The sequence below is a fragment of the Hippichthys cyanospilos genome, chromosome 9, assembly GCF_059441005.1.
Source record: "Hippichthys cyanospilos isolate Australia breed blue-spotted pipefish chromosome 9, RoL_Hcya_1.0, whole genome shotgun sequence".
Lineage (NCBI taxonomy): Eukaryota > Metazoa > Chordata > Actinopteri > Syngnathiformes > Syngnathidae > Hippichthys > Hippichthys cyanospilos.
In genome coordinates this window covers 15,584,112-15,606,297 of record NC_142377.1, presented here as the reverse complement: position 1 = coordinate 15,606,297, position 22,186 = coordinate 15,584,112, and the positions used below count along the sequence as shown (strand labels likewise).

General features: G+C 39.6%; 1 protein-coding gene and 1 long non-coding RNA gene across 3 annotated transcripts in view; one reads left to right on the top strand and one right to left on the bottom strand.

The window, feature by feature from the left end:
- plxna1b (plexin A1b) overlaps positions 1 to 22,186 on the bottom strand; it is a 188,285-nt gene that overhangs the window by 98,910 nt on the left and 67,189 nt on the right. For both annotated transcript variants that reach the window (XM_088422806.1, XM_088422807.1), the window contains exon 4: positions 2,273 to 2,413. In XM_088422806.1, coding sequence (XP_088278932.1) covers positions 2,273 to 2,413 — 141 coding nt within the window. The remainder of the gene's footprint in view (positions 1 to 2,272; positions 2,414 to 22,186) is intronic.
- LOC148419106 (uncharacterized) lies at positions 12,038 to 21,262 on the top strand. The gene is made up of 3 exons (XR_015866545.1): positions 12,038 to 12,307; positions 17,496 to 17,596; positions 19,985 to 21,262. It is a non-coding gene; the product is annotated as an uncharacterized LOC148419106 (long non-coding RNA).

Sequence of the window (22,186 nt, the reverse complement as noted above, 5' to 3'; positions counted from 1 at the left end):
GGTCAAAAAGAAGACCTGGCAACCTGAGCTCCTGCTCAGCTTAACTCAAGCCTGCTATCCATTAATGGTGATCTGACAGAAGACAAGTGTGTGTGTGTGTATGTGTGTGTTTGAGTGTGAGCTCAATGAGACATGGCGCAAAAACAATAGTTACAAATAATGGTTTTGCTTTATTTTACTCGGCCCCTAAAGGATTATAAAATTAATCAATAAGCATTTTTGACTATCGCTTTAAGAGCTCGTTTACTTGAAAATGTCCAAATGTTGTCCTCCATTTGAACAGAATTATTGTGATGAATCAAAACGAATGCAAACATTTGCGTTTACTACGATGTTATGGACCAAACGAGCATCTTAGTTTAATTATTGCATTGTCAGTTTGAAATAAGACCTGTTTTGAAAATTTAAATTAAAACTTCTTTTTTTTTATGAAATTCATAGATTTATGGACAAGATAATTCACATATTCACATATATTGTTTATTAAAATAATTGTTAATTGCAGCCTTGTTCCATCTTGCTTTTGGTTGTTTTGTTCCATGTAGTGTATGATTACTTATTAAAAAATGGTATGCTATATAGCCACACCGATTCATCAACAACTAATGAACTATAAAATTAATCTATAACATTTTTGAAAATAGATTAATACTTTGAGACCTAGTTTAAATGCAGCCTCTAGTAAATATTATCCTATTGTGTAGACCCCAATGAAAGCAGACTGATTATCTTTTTGCTGAATCAAAAATGAATCATTTGCAAAAAGTTGCTTTTAATTTAGAAAAGAAAGCCGTTTTTTTTCCTGATGTTACGGACAAAATAAGTAATGTTATCTTAGTTTATTTATATTACTTCAATGTCTGATTGAAAAAAAAAGTTCTGTTTTTGAACAAGACAAGCACTCTTATTTAGTGGAATTCAAGTAAAAAATAATCATATTAGCCAACCATTAAAAAACTATTCATAGCAATATTCCTGCAAATTGGATCAGCTTTTCCTGACCACAATTACATGGAAGTATAACAACTATGTTCAGTTTGTTCTGAAAAGTTTATCCGCCACAAATGACTATATCAATTCTTGTAAAGCCCTTACCCGCTCTTCTTTAACAAAAAAAAATATGATTCCATTTAATAGTGCTGGCTTGGCTCGCTGCATGACGCGACTTGCCAAGTCTCCAACACCTTCCATAAAAGCAAACATCAGACATATATCTCAAGCGTTTTAATCAGACAGCCGCTTTAGATCTATTAAAAATGGCCATCTTTGCGTCGTGCTAGCACCGGCTCGGCTTCCTTCACTCACTGTGCGCTAATGAGACAGACAAATGAGGGGAGCAGCTGGGCATGGGGAGCGACAGCGCTGTGACACGTTCGCCTCCGCCTGCTTCCCCCCAATCCCCCGTCTCATTGCTCTCTCAGTCCTACCGTCAGAGGAGACATGGTCGACATCAGCGGTGGGGCCGGTAATGACCAAAGGTATATAGACACACACTGCATGCGGCCAGCAACTCTTTCTATGGCTGTGTGTGTGTGTATATGTTCATTATTAGAGGTCATGCTGGATTACATAGAGAAGGAAAGTGATTGTAGGAATCGAATCGAAATCTGTTGAAGTTGATGTTTAATGGGGGTGAGTTCTGACGGTTCAAGTTGATAATGGTCTGCAGGAGGGAAAAAAAAAGTCATGTCTGAATTGGGAGTCCAGTAGAAAAATGTATACAGCAGGAGTTACAGCATTGTTGGTGGCTTTGGAAGTGAAATCCTTTTAAAAACGGGTTATGGATGATTGGCATGTCTTTTTAATTCCTATTTTGGTTATTTAGGGGTGGAAAATCCGAGTGCAGAAAGGAAAAGCCACACTGTGGCAAGGTTTCTCCTCATTTGTCTTTTGTTGGCAAACCAGACATCCATCAGTGGCGATCCCGAAGGACTGTCCATCTCAGCAATTGATAGATATTATGTGCGGCCAAATTGCAATTAGGTGGACTTTTTTTGTTGCATCTCAAATTCGAGATGCCACTTTTAGTTCAATACAAGGATGCTCTTGCTTGACCACTATCATTGTGAATTTTATGAAATATACTTCATATTGGACTGATTATAAAAATGTTTTTGTTCATGATGGTTTGTACTGCTAGCTGTTGCTTTGGCATGTGCACGTCAGCCTGCTAATTCATTTTCATATTCCGATGTGACTATGAATGCTATTTTGTGGGTGCATTTTTCTGTTTTGTTTTTCTTTCTTAAAAAGGCTTAAACCACAGACACACCTGTTTGTCCGTCAGTGTGTAGAGGTACTGCTGGTCTGGGCTGAACAGCATGTCTCTCAGCAAGGGACTTCCTCCTTCACTTAAGGTCACCTTTTCATAGAGTACCGCTGGACGGTTTGGACTTACAGAGTTGACCAAGATCTGAGGAAGAACGCACAAAAAGCAAAAAATTGAATAACGAGACAAATTTAGCATCAAAACAAATCACAGAAAAAAAAACACTGTAGTATCCACCTGAGACGCTGCCTTTTGATTTATTTCACGGTTGTGCTCGGGTGTCATCTAGCGTGAACACCAAGACATAGTCAGGTAGCTCGAATGAGTCAAAAGATATAAACCAAAAACAGATGTCCACCAGAATGGACACAAATGAATGGGCTGAGTCTCAAGAGGATGTAATAATGTAGAATATTTCCTTGTTCCATTTGAGCAGTGACATCCATTGGACATCTGACAAACATTTCCTTTTATCTGCAAACTGTACCTTATAATGCAATTCTGCAATGTAAACACTGCACGACCTATCTGCCAGGATCTATTTATCTATCTATCTAGCTGGCTCTCCAATCATCCAATTTGACAACTGTTTAAAAAGTGGCTGCTTGACATCGTTAATCGGCTTAATTGCAAGACGTTGCCAATAGTCTGCGTTGATTATAGTGCTACTGATTATAGTAATGGAGACATGATTACATGAGCAGATAAATGGAAAAGGAAACTACTCAACCTTTAAAAAAAAATGCGGTAACACATCTACCGAACAAATAAAATCAAACTAAGCAGTACATAGAATGAAACTTAGAAAGGGTCACACTAATCTCCTAATAGTGTAAAAGGATACGCATTGTGTAGTGCCTTGCAAGTATAAATGTCTCTGTGATCTTTGCTGAATGGTTCACCAAGACCTGAACAGCAATGGTGCAGAAAGAAGATGGAAGATTGTCTGGCTGGGATGGCTGTGAGCCAAAGTCATCTCAGCAGCAAATGAAAATCACAAAAGCAATGGCGAGGAGAGGGGAGGGGGGGGGGGGGGGGGGGGGCAAGCATCACCTCTCCATTATTGTCAAGTCGCTCTGCCATCAGCTCACAATGACAAGGAAGGGACAGCAGCCAATGACTAGTTAGCGAAAATTATACACAGACGAACTGACAAATAGGCTCACTCCCCTACAGAAGATAAATGATTAGAAACAAACATACGAGATGGTTATTGCTGGATGTGCAAGACCACAGCATATATCAGATAAATTTAGAATGGGCTCACAATTATACTGAAAGATGTCCGCTTGGGTGGAAAACAGGGAAGTTCACCCCTGCCTTCACATAAGGATTCATTATCATTTACCATGATTCAAAATCGATATATGTCCCAAAATTGATTAAAATATATTATATTATAAAAACATAAAATATATTCAATTGCTTTCATTAAGGATGGTAAGAAGCTGCAGATCAATAACGCTGTCGTGCGATCCGGCACACGTCTATATTACTCATTCAAATGTAGTCGGATTCTTCAAACTCAGACGGAAAGAAGGTCCATCTTAATACTTGAACATTTCCGAGCACCGGGCTGTTTATCAATTCAATGAAAGATCAATGAAAGGGTGACGTTATTTTGTTATTTTAATTCATTACAATAAGTGGTCTATAATCAACAATGAATATAAAAAAATAAGAATAAAATAGTGTTGCATGCGTAACGTTGATGTTAGGAATTAGGAACATTCATGCTCCTAATTGCACCTAAAGACACTTTATATTGTCCGTTAAATCTGCCATGCGGATTTTTGAAATGTGGGAGGAAGACAATTCTTTGCACACGTACATCAGAAACCATTTGGGATCGAAAATTGATTGTGAAATGAGTCGTGGACACAAAAATCTGGAGTGAATCGTGAGACAATCATAGATTCTCACCCCAATTGGAAATCCCATTGCCCTTATTTGCAATTAAATCATTTGTTTACAAACAAAAAGAGACAAAAAAAACAGGTGGCCATTCCATTATTTCCACTAGAGATAGCGCCCATAAAGCACTGGGGATGAGAGGAAATATGGACATTATCATCAAGATAATGGACCAGTCAACAATAGATGCGTTACATTCACAGATGGATGGTATCTCGACTAGCAGAAAGCCAAAGACGAAGAACAAAGCACTTCAATATCATTTTTAAAGAGATAGAAAGCAATGAGAAAAACACTAAGTGGGCGTCTTTCATTAGTGTGAACCATGCGACAGTCAATCCAAAGATTTCCATCAGCAACAAAATGATACAGAATGTTTGCGTACCAGTTTATATCTAACAAATTGCCTTCTGCTGTTGTTTCATTCAAGCCTTCCCTCTCTTTGAAGAGGGATATCGTATGCAGTGAAAACACAAACGTGGGAAGTGAGAAATGCATGAAAAAAAAAGAAGCAATTGAAGGTAGGCGACCCGTGAAAAGATGTAATAAATTGTTTCAAATCCATTTATTCAGAAGGGACCACGGCCAAAGCTGAAAATATTGAAACCGGCAGGAGAACACGATCCATAAGAAGACTTAAGTACTACTGAGTATGTAATCCATGCAGATGGATACAATGATGGATGGATGGACGGATGAATGAATTGGATCCTTCGAGAAAGGCGCTTTGATTCGATCACAGAAAGAGCCATAGCACAGATTAAAGGAGCATGATCTATTAACTAGTTGAAGAAAAGGCAGACAAATTTAATTGAAAAAAAGCGGTGTGGATCCTTAAATATCGCCGTTTATGTCCTATCAATCTACAAGCAGCTTTTCTCTTCGCGTGTACAAGTTTAAAGAGTATTCATGATGTGACTGTGCATGTTTATCAAGTCAAGAAATCAATGCAAGGTTCAGTGACAATAGGAAACAACGCTACTCAGTCATTGTCTCCTCTATTGCTTTGCTTTCCAGTAAATACTTGATGGATGATCTCACAGAATGATATAAGCATTTGTTTGTGGCCCTTTTTCCCTCTTTTGCCATCTTATCATAATGAAACTTCTAAGATTGAAGAAAATCCGATCCAGGGTATTGGTTAAACGTTGGCGTTTTCAGATTATGAATCAATTTCTCCTGAGCTGCTCACTGAGCACTAAAGCTCCCGGTATCATGGAAATCCAACTTTTTGGAGCTTTTAACTGTGTTACAAAGTTAATTTATCACCCTAAACACCTATTGTCCTTCATTGATGTATTTCTCGCAGGACTCTTTGCTTATTCTGCGCTCTCAGCACCGGCCCCACCCAAGCAGATAAAAATGGCTTGCGGAAGGCAATATGACAATAACAGCGAGAAAGTTTTACTGTAGAAAATGTCCAAGTGACAAAAAAGTGTGTTCATGAGCACACGGCCGAACAATCAACGCTGTAGTACATAATTCACCCGGAACTGTTGCAACTGAGTAGTGGTTTCCTGAGGAGACGGATTTGATAGGAGGACCGTGTGTTACTGTGTGTGGTCTCTTGACACATCTTTTGCTTTTTTGGCAACTCCATTTCATTTCAACATCGTTAAAATACCAGTTTTGGCTTCTTCATTCATTCCAACTCTGACTGCCATTGCGTGGAGTTTGCATGCTCTCCCCATGCCTGCACTGGTTGCTCCGGGTACTAAGGTTTCCTCCAACGTTCCCCAAAACATGCCTGTTAGGTGTATTGGGCACTTCAAATTGCCCTTAGATGTGATTGTGCATGTAAATGGTTTTTCCTCTCTGTGTGCCCTTCGTTTGGCTGGCAACCACTTCAGGGTGTACCCTGCTTAATGCCCGAGGACAGCTTGGATCAGCTCCAGCACACCTGCGACCCTTGTGACAATAAGCGGCTAAGAGAATGGATAAAAAGAAGAATTTTCCCAGAGCCAATATAATCTAATCTTTAAGACTGAAATTTGGAAACAAGTAATGACATGGAATGGGATTTACTCCTTTGCATGACTGCATGATTTGTGTCACAAATAGAAGTAGTCATTTGACCCTTGGATTTTTTCCCCCGCAACAAAAGTCCCTAATTTCATTTTTTTATCCAGCCACAAGGCTTGCTTGGCCCTGATAGACACCGGTGATAGCTAGCTACTGATGGGGCGGGTGGACTGTGACAGGGAAAGAGGCGGCTGATAAGACAGTAGCATGAAAATGATGCGAATGATGCCTGTCAGTGCCAGTAGTGACAAGCGACGAACCGAAGGGAAATGAAACTTGAGATGCGCAGGGAACAAACGGAGGGGAGAGGGTTTTCAATTCGTTAAAAATCTAAAGCTCCACAAATCAAAACTAGTGAAGAAAAACTATGAAGAGTGAAAAGAAATAACCGTAAAACTCTCTCTCTCAAAAAAAAAAAAAAAAAATCATAAATTCACTGGATAGAACAACACAGAATGAAACGGTCCAGATGTTCCAGGTCTGTTGAAGATCTTCAACGCATCGTTACCCTTAACCTATGCGTGCCAATCAGGGAATGCCTATGACATTTGAAAGCAGATCTGGAAAATGCAGTTGAACATAAAGCATATTTTGCACACACACACATATTTAACACCTCTATAGCGGGTTAAACGTGACATAAGTATGTCTGGCCATGCTTAATGGCAGAAGGCCTCACATTCCTGACTTTGATGTGGAGGAGGCTCCGCATGTATTAAGAGTGTGCATGTGTGTGTTTAGGGGGATCTCTTCGAGAGGGGAATTCAGTGCAGAACAAAGGGGAATAAAGTAAAGCAGCAAGAGGTTGATGGACAGAGGCAGGAAAAGTGTCAGGGTTCTATATAGGACCTGCACTATGTTAGGAGTCACGGGGAGGATGAAAGTGTGAACAATGGATGGAAACACTTAAAACCAGGACCTAATTCATACAGCTCTTCCAAGGTTAAATCCAAGCACTTTCAATATCAACGAAAGCTTTCCCAGTTCACTCAAACTGTGGTTATTACTTTTGACTTATTATTTTATTAGTGTTTCCTCGTTATTTGCAGTGGTTGCGTTTAAGGAAAAAAATACACATATGTGATGATGTGAAGGCATAACTAATTAAAGTCTCTAACCAATATTTGCCAATTATTTGACCTTTTTACCATTATATCCTCTAAGTCATACTGGTTTACACACATTATGTGCGATATATAATGTAAAGAGGTTGTGCAAATCATCGAGCATAAATCCTGAGAACTATCCAAAAGTAATTACAGTAAAATTCGTACTATGAGTCGATATTTTTTTTAGAAACCCGCGGTGGAGCGTATCTGCAGTTTTTTTTAATTGACTAACCACCAGGGGGCAATCTTCACTTATAACTTCTGGTATGTTACTGTTGTGTTGGCGTAGTAATCTAACAATCCAAGACTGCCATGTTATGTTGAAAATATCTTGGTGCTGCTCTTATTTTTAAATGTGCAGGTATATTCAGTCTGTGTTGAAGGCATAGCGTTATTGTAACCAGGCTGTCTGAAAAAAGTTTCAAACAAAAACAAAAATTAAAAAAAAAAAACTTCCTTGCACAATCTTTCTGCGTAAATATCTGACGTTAGATTTTCAGTTCAATATTTGTTGGTGCATCTGATAAGCCGGTGTGGCTCATAGTCCGAATAATAAGGTAGTTACCGTATAGTTAATTTATTACTTGCTCGAAAAAGCAACAGCGTTAGTAATTATTGACAAGTTTACAGGCACTTCACGTTGATATTTGAATGGATTAACTATTTTTTTTCTGTCATGAGAGTGATGAATCATACCTTCCAATGTAGTATACATAATAATGGTTCATATGTTCAAAATATGTCCCAAAAATGTTTTAAATCCAAATCAATTATAGAGCAGGCTCTCGAATACTGCACTTTTCAAACCCTGCTAACAAAGCAACATTAAGGACATCTGTGCATTATTAATGTCATGCATTTGTCAAGGTAGTGGTACTGCGCATGGCCATTGTGTTTTCGCCGTATGCACATTTCCAACTAATCTTCCTACCATTGCCGCAGATCTCTTCCACAAGGTTATTCCACACAAATGTTTTTAAATACACACAATGCCACACTAGATCACTGCTTGCCGACAGTTTCTTGTCTATCTTCTCGCCGACTCTTTACGCCGCGTCGCCTTTAGCGGGCGCACCGATAAACAAAAGAAATCAGTCATGTCCTATCGCATTACGAGCGAGGCGCGACTTAAGCAGAGCGATACAAATATTTTGCGGTTTCAACGCGAAGCGTTAGGGAACACAGCCTATCCATCACCATGTGTTCAGGTAAGGTCAAACATAATTGAACTCCTCGATAATTGCAAGGGTATTTATTTGAGCTTTCTGCCGGTTTGTGTGTTTATGTCCTAATGGTGAAAAGATGAGGGCAGATGGAGCATCACACATGAGTGCTCAACCTTAAACATCTATTGGACGGATCCCTCATCACCACACCCTGCAGACGCACATACACGGTTTTGAGAGCATATACAGCCAAGCAGGATGGACTGGGGGTAAACGTGCACCATATGTGGGTCAGACGGACAGCACAGCTTTTCTTTTAACAGCGTTGTGACAGACAAAGAGCAAAAATGATGGAGGGGGTGTGTACTCGCGTATAAATCACACAAAAAAAACACACTGTGGAATTTTTGTGTGATAGCTATCATAACAGCGTGTGTCCGTGAGTGTCCGTGTGTGTCCGTGTGAAGTTATTTTGAGGTCTGGGACGCAAAAATGATCTTTATTCACCGCCATCATAACTATCATGAATTATTAAAGAACACATTCGGATGCTAGTTGATTTCACGTCTTTTCGACAATTCAAGGGTCAAACTGTCACCATAATAAAATCTTTATTGACTGATTTCAGGAACGTGTTAACTTTCTTAACTGTCAAGCGAAAAAGCAAGTTCATCATTGGGACATCATCGGTGTCTTGCAACATGTGCAAGTCAACGTAAACCAGCTTACCTTTGTATACTTTATGTCTTTATGTTCGTCTGCTTCTATTTTGAAGTTTGCTTTTTTCGATTACAGTATAAAGTGTAACAAAATATTTAACAGCAGAGCATCATTTAACATTCTATTATGTTGAGGTCTATTTAAATAATTAATTTGACATGAGGGAATACAATTTTGGGGGAATCTCAAAAAGCAGATGGGGGGGTTATGCAATAGAAAGAAAAAAACATATATATATATATATATATATATATATATATATATATATATATATATATATATATATATATATATATATATATATATGTGTGTGTGTGGCTAGATAAGACATGTATAAAAGACAAAAAGACAGTCAAACCTTTTTATACGATGCCTGTATAATAGAGAAGAAAAGAAAAACAGATAACTTTAAAATTTAGAGGTTGCACTTCTCAAAACTGACTCCTAAAAAATACTCCTAAAACTGACTTGATGAAAAGCCCAGCTGCAGAAACAAAGATCAACCTCTTCCCCCATACTTTGATGTGTCCAAATGTCTCAACCAGCAGAATCTCAAAGACAAACAAAGCTGCCGCGGGGCGTGACAGTAATTCTCGCACACACGACTACACCTTGCTGACACTAATGCGCACACTTTTCAAGCCTCTTGCCCTTTAAAAGCACAAATCTTGACAAATGCAACACGCGGAGAAAAGTAAGGATGAAACAACTTCATTTGGCAACGCAGGTGACAAAACAAGGGAAAGACATTTGGATCGCCCTTGTTAACGTGGCGGCGGCTCCACTCTTGACAAAGTTCACCAGCATGAAGCCATTGACAGTCAGTCCAAATTGGGTGGCTTGAATCCTTTTGTCCTCCCTTGTTTACTTGTTCCGCCAACTCAAACTGACAGGCTTTGATATTCACCTGTCAGTCTGCACTGTACTTATTCATGTGCGAGACTGTGACCTTTTGCAAGCTCCACTTGCAAAAGGTCACACACATGTGCGTGCACACAGAGACATACACGTGCACAAAAAAAAAAAAATCAAAGGGCTGTTAGGTAAGTTTGGATGTAAAAGAATAGTAGCTTAGTTAAATGAAACCCTGCTTAAAACGTTTAATAGGTTTGAAAGAAATTCGCTTTTTGTAAAAAAAACAGTAAGATAAACCTGGAATACAATATAGGGTAATAAATGAAAATCCATGTAGTAGTAGTAGTAGTAAATGTTGATTTTTTTTTTAACTTAAAAACTTGCTATTTATTTTCTGAATGAAAAGAAAGAAAAATGCAAGAAAAATAGCACTGTAAACCTGCAATAGAAAAAGTTATGGTCATCAGTGAAGGTCTGTGATAGTGTGAAGCCACAATAACCAAACACTGCACATCAAAGCTGCAGTGAGTCAACTGCAAGTTGAGACCATTTCATATGGTCTACATTTATATTACAGTTGTAAAGCCCTTCAAAAAAAAGGAGAGCTGGGGCGATTTTTAAATGATCTTTTATCATTTCATTTCATCTTGGTGTTGTGGCAAAATTACCAGATGTTGCTATGTTTTGTAAAGTTTTGTAAATGTAAATAAGGCAATATCAAATGCTAACGTCTTCAAGATGCATGTATCACTTTTTCTACAATCTGTTTTTCTGTCCTTTTTTTTTATAAAATTACCAATTTCTGAAAATCTTATTAGTTTGAAAGGAATTTTTGCTTTTGTTTTTATGTGAATTGATTATTTAGAAAACTCAGGTGTAGGTAGAGGAAAATTCAGATTGTTTTTTTTTCCATTCATTCTGAATAGTGATTGTGAAAGTTCAATGTATTCAAAATAAACCGTGTATAATTTTCATACAACATTAATGTACAGCTTTTAAAACCATTTTAATGTTAATTTAGACATAGCTTGCGCACAGCTTGTTTAAATGCTGCAATTAGCATTCTTCCACATTTCACGATTTAGACGATTTCTAGAATGACAACATATTGGACTTAACTTGATTTATTTCCCAGCCTCTCTCTGGTTCTAAGTATAAATAGCATTAAGGTTCAACTGTGCACTTACAGGAGACCAACAGCGTAAATGTACTCTTAAGTATCTTGCCATTAGTCTATCATCACTCATGCTCTCTCTTGCCCTCATTTGTCTCTCAAGTATCACTTCCTCTTTTTCTCATGTTTTGGTCTTCCCATTCAAATTAAGTGTAGTTAGCTCGTAGTTGTCAGATAAAGTGTGCGCAGCGAGTAACTATACACACGGCATGGTGGGGGCATTTCATCTTTCGGCCTCCGCTGTATCTCACTAACTCAATCATCTGTGAGGAATTACACACGTACACGCGTGTGCATCGTGCGGTGCCTTCATATGCCTGATTTTATCTGCCGTCTTGCAAACGTGCAAAGAAATTACACCACAACATTATCATATGCGATATAATGAGATTGAGGGTCCCAATTGAATGCCTTTTTAGTGTCGCCATTCAAATGAGGAAAGACTTTCTCTTACTGGGAGGCAGAGGACAAATCCCTTATGGAATATGAAACAATATTACACCTTAACTATTGCTGAGAGAATATTAATGTAAAGGATATTGCATGCATATATTTATGGGCTGTATTTATCCAGCAATGACAATATGTACTGGTATGGTCAAAGTTCTTAGAGGAAATGAGCTACGCTAATAAGCTGCTAGCTTTATCAGACAACAAAACGAGAAGTAGCGACAAAGAATGGGAAGCATGTTGAATGCGAGGGACAGATGCTATCATCACAACGTACTGTGTGTGTGTGTGTGTGTAGGGGGGGGGGGTGAAAAGAGAAGCAGAGAGCATACAAACAACGCACATGGAAAACGAGCTGTGGGGTGTGTAAGAGCAAAGGTTTTTGTACGGCGTGTGTGTCTACAAACTGCGTTAGACAGTTAATCGTGCAACAGGATGCTTGTACCCAATTGAGCGAGCAGCGTTACATCAATTAATAACTGGAAGGCATTAAGAACATAAAACAAACAACATCCCAGAACTGATGGCGCACCACACAGCAACACTTGACCCACCATTCACCGACTAAATCCTCAATTCTCTGGGATTACACTGACTATGGACCTCATCTTCAGCAGTAATTACCAAGGTAGGTGTGCGTGTGTGTGTATGTGTGTGTGTTTCTGTGTTCCTGTGGGAGAGCCAGAGTGATTACATGGCCACTGGTGCCTCTAATAGCATCTTTTAGAGAATGAGGAGGAGGTGATGAGTGATTTGCATCTTTCTTGGGAAAGACCCGATTTTATGATGATAGAAGCATTTTATGGTAGAGAGAATCTGTCTAAGATCTTTTTTTTTCTTTTAAATTGGTACCTTTTAGCTGGTAATAACGTAAGAAAGTGGCAAACGCCATTGAGATCAACTTTCTCAAAAGCCCAAGTCATCATATTTCTGCAAATAGTGTATAGTCATTAACGTGATGCAAATAAATCCCTCTCATAAAAAATACCTCATCTTTTCTAAATTTCCTACTATCATTCATATGAAGACAATTAGAGTCAAGAGCTTAAACTGTAACAACCAAAGGAAACTAGTCACAACAGATAAAATAGTAAACACTAGCTTTTCAAAAAAGAGCCCGACCATCTGCATAGCAACTGATATCAAAAATGCATTAGTAAAAACTGCAAGGCAAAAAACTGTCCATTAAGGTCAAGTATAAGAATATTGGTTTGTTTGTTTTTAAATGCAGAAAATTATAAGTTTTTTTTCAGTCACTTCCTGAGGAGAAGATATCAATCTAGCAAGTAGCAATCATTTTAGCCTGGCTGGCTTACGAGCGAGCGTGTTTCTGTAAAGATGTTTGCATTTGGATGCAACACAAGAGGCTAACGGGAGTAAATCCAAAACTAAACCTCAGTATTATGCGTGCCAAAACACTCTTGGACACAAAAGTCTTCTTTTTCTGTACCTTCCTTTACATTTGTTTCACTTCAACATTCACAAGCTAAGACGTGATTTTCAACACGTTCACCTTTTTTTACATTCCTCTTCATGAAAGCTTCAACACTCATTCAGTTCTGAAATCCTCAAGTATTTTGCACTGTTGCCTTTTCTTTCAACAGCTCTGTCTTTTTTCCCCCTTGCAAGCAAAAAAAAAAGTTGAAATCCTCACTCAGCTCCTGCTGAAACCACAAACACTCACGGCAAAAAAATGAAAACAGAATGAGTTTTGTGACTGGGAGAAACAAATTCGGCAGTGGGCGTTGGGCATAAAATTGGCAAAGTCATGAGTTGACGATGTTTCCCATTAAGAATATAGTGGGAACAATGAGAAGCTTGGTGTGTACGAGATGCGATTTTAATGAAACAGGAACACACACATACACAGGCACAAAATATGTCTGCCTGTAAAGAAATACAGATGGTGTTTAGAAGGAGCTTTATGGTGTGGTTTGGAGCAATTTATAGTAGTGGTGGGCTGGCATTTATTGGCTCCGAATGTGCGTGTTTACATGGAGAATGTGAGTCTGCTCGTGGTACACTTTTTCAAATGTGTCCCTTTCATGCAAAATTAACCTCTTTCAAATGTGACCTGTCTTTTTCCCTGGCATTCTCCTTAAAATGTCAGAAAATTGTGATAAACGTGTAAAGATGAGCTGTCATGGCGGAATTGTTTTTAATGGCATGGAAATGATGAGATTAGCATATAGGACATGTGATTAGTGTACAATGCATGCGTGTGTGTTTGCGGTGGTTACTATAGCAGAGAAAGGAGGCACATTCCTGACATGAGTGCCCTTAAAAACAATCCTACTACTATCTGCTAGCTCATCAGCACAACTCTGTCTTTCTGTTGGCATACAGTTCACAGTGAAGGCACGGACAGACAGCCATCCAATAAAACAACGCTCGCCATATAGTTCAAGGGTAACAGGCATTGGCATGCCTAGGAGGAAGATATGGAGGCCTGTGTGCATGTGTTGTGTCAGCTTCACATTTACAAGACAGCGTCAAAGGGGCCAGGGGAGGAATTAACTTTGGGCTGGAGTCAAAAACACCATGACCTGTGTCTTAGTGCTGTGTTAAATGGTGACGTGGTATGTGTTTTGTACATCTGGTGGGGTCTGTGTTGTTTGCTTAACAGCCAGACCGTATTTGTGCTTCTCTGTCAGGCGGAACTGTTTTTCTTGGCATGGGGCTGAATGTAAGGCCTTCTGCTGAGAGTTGGACAGACACAACCTGATGGATAAGGTTGGAGTTATGGAGCTCCAAATCTGGACAGGGAGATAGATAGGGTGGGTGGAAATATGCTGAAATATCTGTTGAGCATTGCTTGAAATGAACTTGAAAGACAAAAGTTTAGAACATAACCTAACATATGAACCTCCCTCATGAAAGACGTCATCTGCATTTTAATGTATTTTCTGACCAGTGAAAAGTGACAGTACTGAAAGAAATAAACAGAGTGATGACCATAGAACAGGAACTGTGTCTTAGCGGTAGCATTCTGTCATCCATCACTGTCCAGCCAGCTCAGCATGCAATAGGTTATGTACAGTAGGATGCAGTCAAAAACGACACCGGTGCAAGCCCAAATATGCTCATAATTTCTCCTCCCTACTGGTTCAGCCCTAGGTGAGGCAGAGGAAAGTCCCTGGCATGGTCCTGAGGCCTTGTGCTTGAAATAGCTGCTTGAAAATCAAAAGTGGGACAGAAAACAAGCACGGGAATGCAACCGCAGACAGGATATAAAAGCTGGACCAGTGGAGCAACACCTTTAAATACATGTTCATTCACTGACTTCATTTCTACGCATGGTTGATTCAGAATAGTCTCATTTTTACATTTTTTACATCTCATTCCTTCTGGTTTCCCTTCCTCGCAACTCAAACTGTTCTCCAAGTGTGCTGTAATGGTCCATGGAGACAGTCTTGGCAGCAGTCCACTAATACAACAAGCCCGGCTGAATCAAAAGACATAAGACGAGAGGAAGGAAAGAAAAAATGAGGCGCGAAAGATATTCAAAAGGAAGACTGTGAATAACAAGACACTACAGCATATACACAGAGGCACGCCTTTCAATCACCTCCTAATTATTCACTGTGTGTCAGGCAGGGCCTCTGCTCATCAAGCCTGAATTTTGGAAGGAAGGAAGGAATTAAAGCATGGCAGGAAGGAAGGAAGCAGGAAGGAAACAAAGGCAGGAAAGAAGTAAGAAGGAAAAAAGAATGAAGGAGGGAAGGCAGGAAGGAAGGGAATGGAATGAAGCAAGGAGAGAAGGAAAGCAGGAAAACAAAGAAGGGAGGAAAAGAAAGCCGGAAGGAAGGACAGAAGGAAAGAAAAAGTGACTGAAGGAAGGAAAAAGGGAAGGAAGGCAGGTAGGATGGAAGGAAAGCAGGAAGGAAAGTAACATAGGAATGAAGAAGGAAAGACAGAATGAAGGAAGGAAGGAAAAAAGTGAAGGCATGAAGGAAGGAGAGTAGGAAGGCAAGAAGGAAAAAGGCAGGAAAGAAGAATGAAGATGGAGGAAAGTAAGGCAGGAAGAAAGGACGGAAGGAAAGAAGGAAGAAATGAAGGAAGGAAGGTAGGTAGGATTGAAGAAAAGGAGGAAGGAAAGTAAGGTAGGAAAGAAGAAGAAAGGAAAGAAAAAAGAAAGAATGAATGAAGGAAGAAGTAAAGGAAGGGAGGGAAGGCATGAAGCAAGGAGAAAAGGAAAGGAAGGCAGGGAATAAGAAGGAAGGAAGGGAAGAAAGGAAGGCAGGAAGGAAAGAAGAATCAAAGGAAAGAAAAAGAATGACTGAAGGAAGGATGTGTGGATGGAAGGAAGGAGTGGAGTGTTGGCAAATAGGGTGGAAGGAAGGAAAGGAAGGCAGGAAGGAAGGAGAAAAAGGAAAGCAGGGAGGAAAGGAAGGCAGGAAAGAAGAAGGAAGGAAAGAAAAAAGACAGAATGAAAAAGGGAAGTATGGGTGGATGGAAGGAAAGACAGGAAGGCTGAAGGGAGGAAATTAGACCAGATGGACTGATGTCGGCAGGAAGAAGGAGGAAGAAAAAGGGTGGAAGGAAGGAACATTGGAAAAAGGAATGAAAGAGGTCAGTAGGTACCGTTTATTGTCGTTACCTGCAGTACATGGCAACAAAATTTTGACTGAGCGAAAAAGGACGAACAAAGGAAGATAGGAAGGAAGGAGGAACAGAGTATGTATGACTCGAACACAGCATTTCTCAGTCAGCGACCTGAAAATAACGTAAATAACAAGGATCCAAACCCCACAGAACACTTTCAAGCAAAATCTCAATTCATCTTGATCGCTAATCTGCATTCCCTTCTCAGTGGACTTGACTTTATATGAATGCACCACCACAGATTGCCGCAATCAAGTCTTCATCTGTTAACACAGACAAGAGAATGGAATGAGAGGAATTGGCTTCCAAGAATGATTGGATCCCCACCCAGCATGGACCAAAAAAAAAAAAAAAAAACATCACGATGGTGCACAGGAGAGACAAATTGTCTGTGATTATCCAAAAATTTCACACCAAACACAAAATTAGCATTACCACTGAATAAAATGAAGTAAGTACATTTCAAGTTTCAAGAGCGAGCTGCATGGACAGTTCCCCTTTTTTTGCTACAATAAAAGCCATCTATAAATACTTCCCAACCGGACAACATCACCTTGCGTAACTGCGAGGTCAGCGAGGCCGAGGATCGGGCTCCATTTAGGCCAAGGATTTTCAGTGAATACCACTGTCGATCCTCTCCAAACACACACACATATTCCTGTCATGCCATAGCAGAAGTGCACGAGCAGCTGGTATGGGCCAGGTGGTGACAGATGCCCCGCCTCTGATTTGGCCCGTCGCCACGGAAACACAATGGGGTCCGACCAATGGCTGTGGTCTCGGGAGAGAAATGTGGATGTGTTTCGGAGACCAATCAAACGATCCGGCTCGCCCACGTCGAGCAGAGCCTTGCCAAATGATGACAATAAGAAGCTGTAACTGGCCTGCCGCACGTGGGCGCATGATGTCATCCAGGGCTGGGCAGCATGCGTGCAATTAGCATGAACAAATCTGGCAATGATTGAATCAGCGGGGACAAAATCTGGAACACCCGGGCCCGGCTGCTTCCGAACCTTTATTTTTGTTAATCACCATACATGACATGGAGCGTAATTCTCTTTTAGATTCAGTTTTTCCGCAGAAAAAAAACGAGAGTGAGAGGAGGAGAACATAGACTAAAGCTACACAGATGCAAATGCCTCTTTTTCTTTTATGTGCTTGTTGCAGGAGGCTAAATATAACATTTTAATGGTTTCCTATTCCATTGACAGGAAGTCCCAAACACAAAAACAGAACCAAATGGTGCAAATGTGAGCAGCAAACTGGTTTCAGTCAACCGGGTGTATGCAACACGAGGGAAGACATAAAAAAGGTATGCAGAAAGATAAGTAAGCTGGAATGCAGGACGAAGGGAAAATATGGCAGCCAAAAGCAAATAATCATAAAAATGCCAAATTCAATGAACGCACATGAAAATGATTGGTAGCTATTTTCATTTTAGCAATGGGACAGGATACAACCACAAGATCAAATGGAAATGGGGACAAGATACTACCGCCGTACAAACAAAACATCTGCAAAAAATGTGCAAATGTACAATTGCTTTTCCTGAAAAAAACACAATCTGGTGTTTTATCAAATATTTCGAGGCACTTATACATCCAACGCTAAACAAAACTTCAAGTCAGCAGATACTTCACAAGTCCATTTCCTGCATTGTCAACTTGAAAAATAAAAACATCAATTTTTTTTAAATTGAGGGGTGAAAATGAAAACATGTTTTTTTAACTACACTGCACATTACATACTTGTAATTTGAAGTAAGGAATGGAAATCAGTTTCATATAATACCACCCATATTTACATTGACATAGCACACAATATTCTGTCGGCCTTGAAAAATGAGTGAGCACACTAAATATACTGGCACTCGAGAAGTTGTCTTTTCGCTTGGCATTGAAAGAGTTAATAATTCTTTTTAATGATCAATTGATTGGAGACCTAAAAATGTCCAAGTCCTCCAGAATTACAGCCTCTCGACAGTTTATTGGCTCTGACTTCATGAAACAAACTGATTGTCATGTTGTTGAATCACAATGAAACATTTACAAACACATGCTTTTATTTTGAAAACCAAACAAACCAAGTAATTCCAATTGTAATCTAATTGTCACGTTTTTCAATGTAGATATAATTTAAAAATGTTTTTTTTTACCATTTGATTGGTCAATCAATAAAAAAAATCAGCATTTTATTGAATTATTAAAACTACTTAATATGTAATTGGACACGTAAGGAGCATCACCGTCAATATGTAAGAGAAGAACTCTTGTGTTAATGTGCAAGTGTGTGCTTGTGTTCCTTACAGGCTGTTGGCACATGTCACTAAGCATTACATCGCTTATTGCCTCCATGGCAGTTTGCTCTCCAACCATTGTGCTTAAAATAGAGCAAAAAAACAAAATCAAGTTGACCTACGTCAGTCGTCCACATGAATGCTAAAATCGGGCTTCCCGTGAATCAAATGTGGTGAACTGAAAGGAATGCACAGTTTAGTTTTCAGACAGTCAGCTGAGTATGCTGAATTGTCACAAGACGGTCTTTTTTACAGAAGCGCTACTTATTGTGACATTACGTGGCACAAACACACATGCCCATACGCACTCACACGCTCGCAATCTTATCTAACCTTGTCACTTCCTATAGTCTTGTTTCCCACTGTTACGCAGAAAGCAACAGGAAGATTGTATGAGGGGGAGAAGTTGTCCATATAGAAGACGAGGAAATCCTTTATCCTGGATTACTTTCGCTCGCACGCACATGGGGAGCTCGCACAATGATTCCAAGATGCAATCAGAGCAATAAGGCCTGATTAGATACACTTGTAATTTGACATTGCCACACAAACACATTGATTATTTTCAGGCTGTACTGACCTGATTTGAAGCTGAATATACAAAAACAATGGGTTTTGGAAAATTAATAACACAACAGGAATAGTGTTGCATTATCTTATGGGGGGGTTATGGAATATGGGACTTTCACACAAAAGTTGCTTCAAATTGGTTTAAAACAAAACCTAGACAACACACCCAACAGCGCATGAATGGCTCTTTAACAGTTTCCCGTTTGCCTCCTTCCTGACTCATACACAAACACACACAGGAACCATTGACACATAAACAGACCGGACAAATGCAAAACACACAAACACACATATAGAGAGACTCGGCAGCGGCGTGGATTCTCAGCAGGATTTAGGAAGCAATTAAAAATCTCAATATGACTTATATTTTCACAAAACATTGCACACATTGTGTGCTATTCTCTTTGCTTAAAAAAAAAAAAAAAACAACTAAACTTTTTCTTTTTTCCAAAAGACACAACACAGGGGAGAGGTAACAAGTAGGGAAGGATTAAATGTAAATATGTCTAATGCTCCCGTGTCTGCCAGGCTGTTAAGATAAGTGCCTGATATATGCAGCATCCAAACAACGCATTACTGCTGATACTAAAATGAATTCACTTATTTTGCATTAAATCCCCCTGATAATGTTTGCTCAGTTGCCAAGCAAGTGCGGCTTGGGAAAGACAGTGAAATGTTGTTTTCTTTCCATCCTTCACAATCCAACAATGCTGGAACTATTTACAAGCAAAACACATCCACTAAACTTGTATTGTGTCTCTCTTCCTGCGCTGTGTCATTTCCTGTAAAACTAAATATCATATTCACACCGACTTCCTCTCTTGTATCCTCCAGGTGTTGCGATGCCAAGTTTGTCGAGTCAGCCTCTGCATAAATCTACTGTTGGTGCGCTCGCTCAAATTGCTATTGGCCGGGGCGCAAGATCTCGTCTGACAATACCTCACACAGATGGTGCAACCTGTAGCTTTATCATGGCCCATTTGCGGACTGGAAATGCTTCACTGTCCAGCCTAACCGGGCTAACTCACACAAACTAACATGCGCATACGAGGAAGGCGATAAATTGAATCGAGTACAATGCGACCCCCGCAACGGACGTGGTGGGAGTGGTGGTTTATTCCAGAGAACACTGCACGCCCCAGAGTTCAACCGGAGGTAAAGCGGAATAGCGCTCCCAGGAAAGTCATATGATGCTATTCTTCAATTCAGTGATGATGGGAATTTGAGGGTTTTGCCATTAGCTTAACTACTGGGAAAAAAAAACATGTGATTTATTTATTTCTGTGACTGCTTTTCAAAGTTGTCAATGGAGGGTAAAGCCTGTTATTACATTTTTAAAAGAGAGGATTTATTGCATAACAAAGTTGAGAAGACACGATTAACCGATGTAATAAATATGCTTCAAGAGGCAAATCCTAGCACTCTCTAACACTGATGTCTTAACCCTCACTACCTTTACCTTTCTTTCCAACAAAGGTCTCTTTTTCAGCTGAGTGAGCGCTAACGCAAAGCTGGAGTGGATGAGTCCCGGCGGGAAAAGCCACTTTCCGGAACATTTTACCCAATTTGCATTGCTTCTGGCTTCATCGTTCTCCCCGAGGAAGAGCCAAGTAGTCACAGTGTAAAGCTGTATGCGATAGTTTTTGTCTCGTTTGGATGTCTTCACTAAGGGAAACACATGTTTAGCAGTTAAATCAGCGCAGGAATTTGGGCTTTTTTCTGGGGCTGAAATTAGTCCTCGAGTAATTTGAGTACCTCACTGTTCAAAAAATACTTAAAGCTGAGGCGTTTTTTTTTCTTGCGCCGGATACAGGCTTGTTTTTGTACACATCAGAAAAAACTATGACAAGTCAATCGTAGCAATAATTGTTGATGCTCTGCATGACAGTAAAACAAGCTGGAAACACTGAGAGAAGGCCAACTTCAAAGTACATTTTACTTTGCAACATAATACAAAGACAAAAATCCCTTGGTAAGCTTTTATTTTGAAGAGGTTCCTGGCAGTGAATAGTCTTTATTCTGTAACAGTTGCTCCTAAGTCCTGGTATCAAGAACAACGTTCTGAAAATACAGTCAATCGCTACTTTGGGGACACTGAAGAGGTTTGTCAAAAAAAGCTCTGAACGGGTGTGTATAAGCAGGAGAGCTATTACTGAATTAATAAAAAAATTGAGTATGAGATTAATTAATAACTATTATTGAGAATTGATTTGGCGTTTTGAGACCTGGTTCACAGTTTACCTGTGGAGCTGGGAAAGGAACATAAACATGGGTCATCAAGAAAAACTGGATCCAAAAGTGTTGTTTCGCTAATTGTATTAAAAGAAGCTTATAAAAGCTGGGGGAACATGTCTGTCGAGACAACATGAGGGCAACCATACTTCCCAGCAGGGGGACGAAAAATGACAAGGCATTGTTTATATGGGGTCGGCCTGCCATTAATCTACAATTCAATGCCTCAATTTCTGGTTCACACAGAAATATCGGAGTCAGTCACACAATATTCTAATCAATATTGATGGAAATTGAAGGATCTTTCATCAGTATTGAATTTGGAAAATGGCAACACTGACAAAATCAGCACCTAATTCATAGTTTACTTGCATTGCCACTTTGAAATCATGCCCTGTTTTTGAATAAAATATTTGAAATGAAAACTTGCATTTTATCCAATTCATTGATTATTAGGTAAAATATTCAACAAAATAATCGATTATTGAAATAATCTTCATTTTCAGCCCTGATAAGGTGTGAAACATCATATAAATTGTGAACAAGTGAAGGTTCCTAACAACAGAACCTGCTCCCTGCGGCTTTTGACACTCTCGAGGACCCGGGATGTTTTTTTGAAATCACCATACTCAAGGGAGAAAGTGACGCAGGACCAATGCATTAGAGAAATGATGCAAGAGAGGGAGCAATCAGTCTGATTAAGTGTGTGTGTGTGTGTGTCTGTGTGTCCTCACCTGCTTGAGCCACTATCCCACTGAGCTATGCCTTGCCTTGAGTGTATTTTCGAGGTTTGACACGACATCA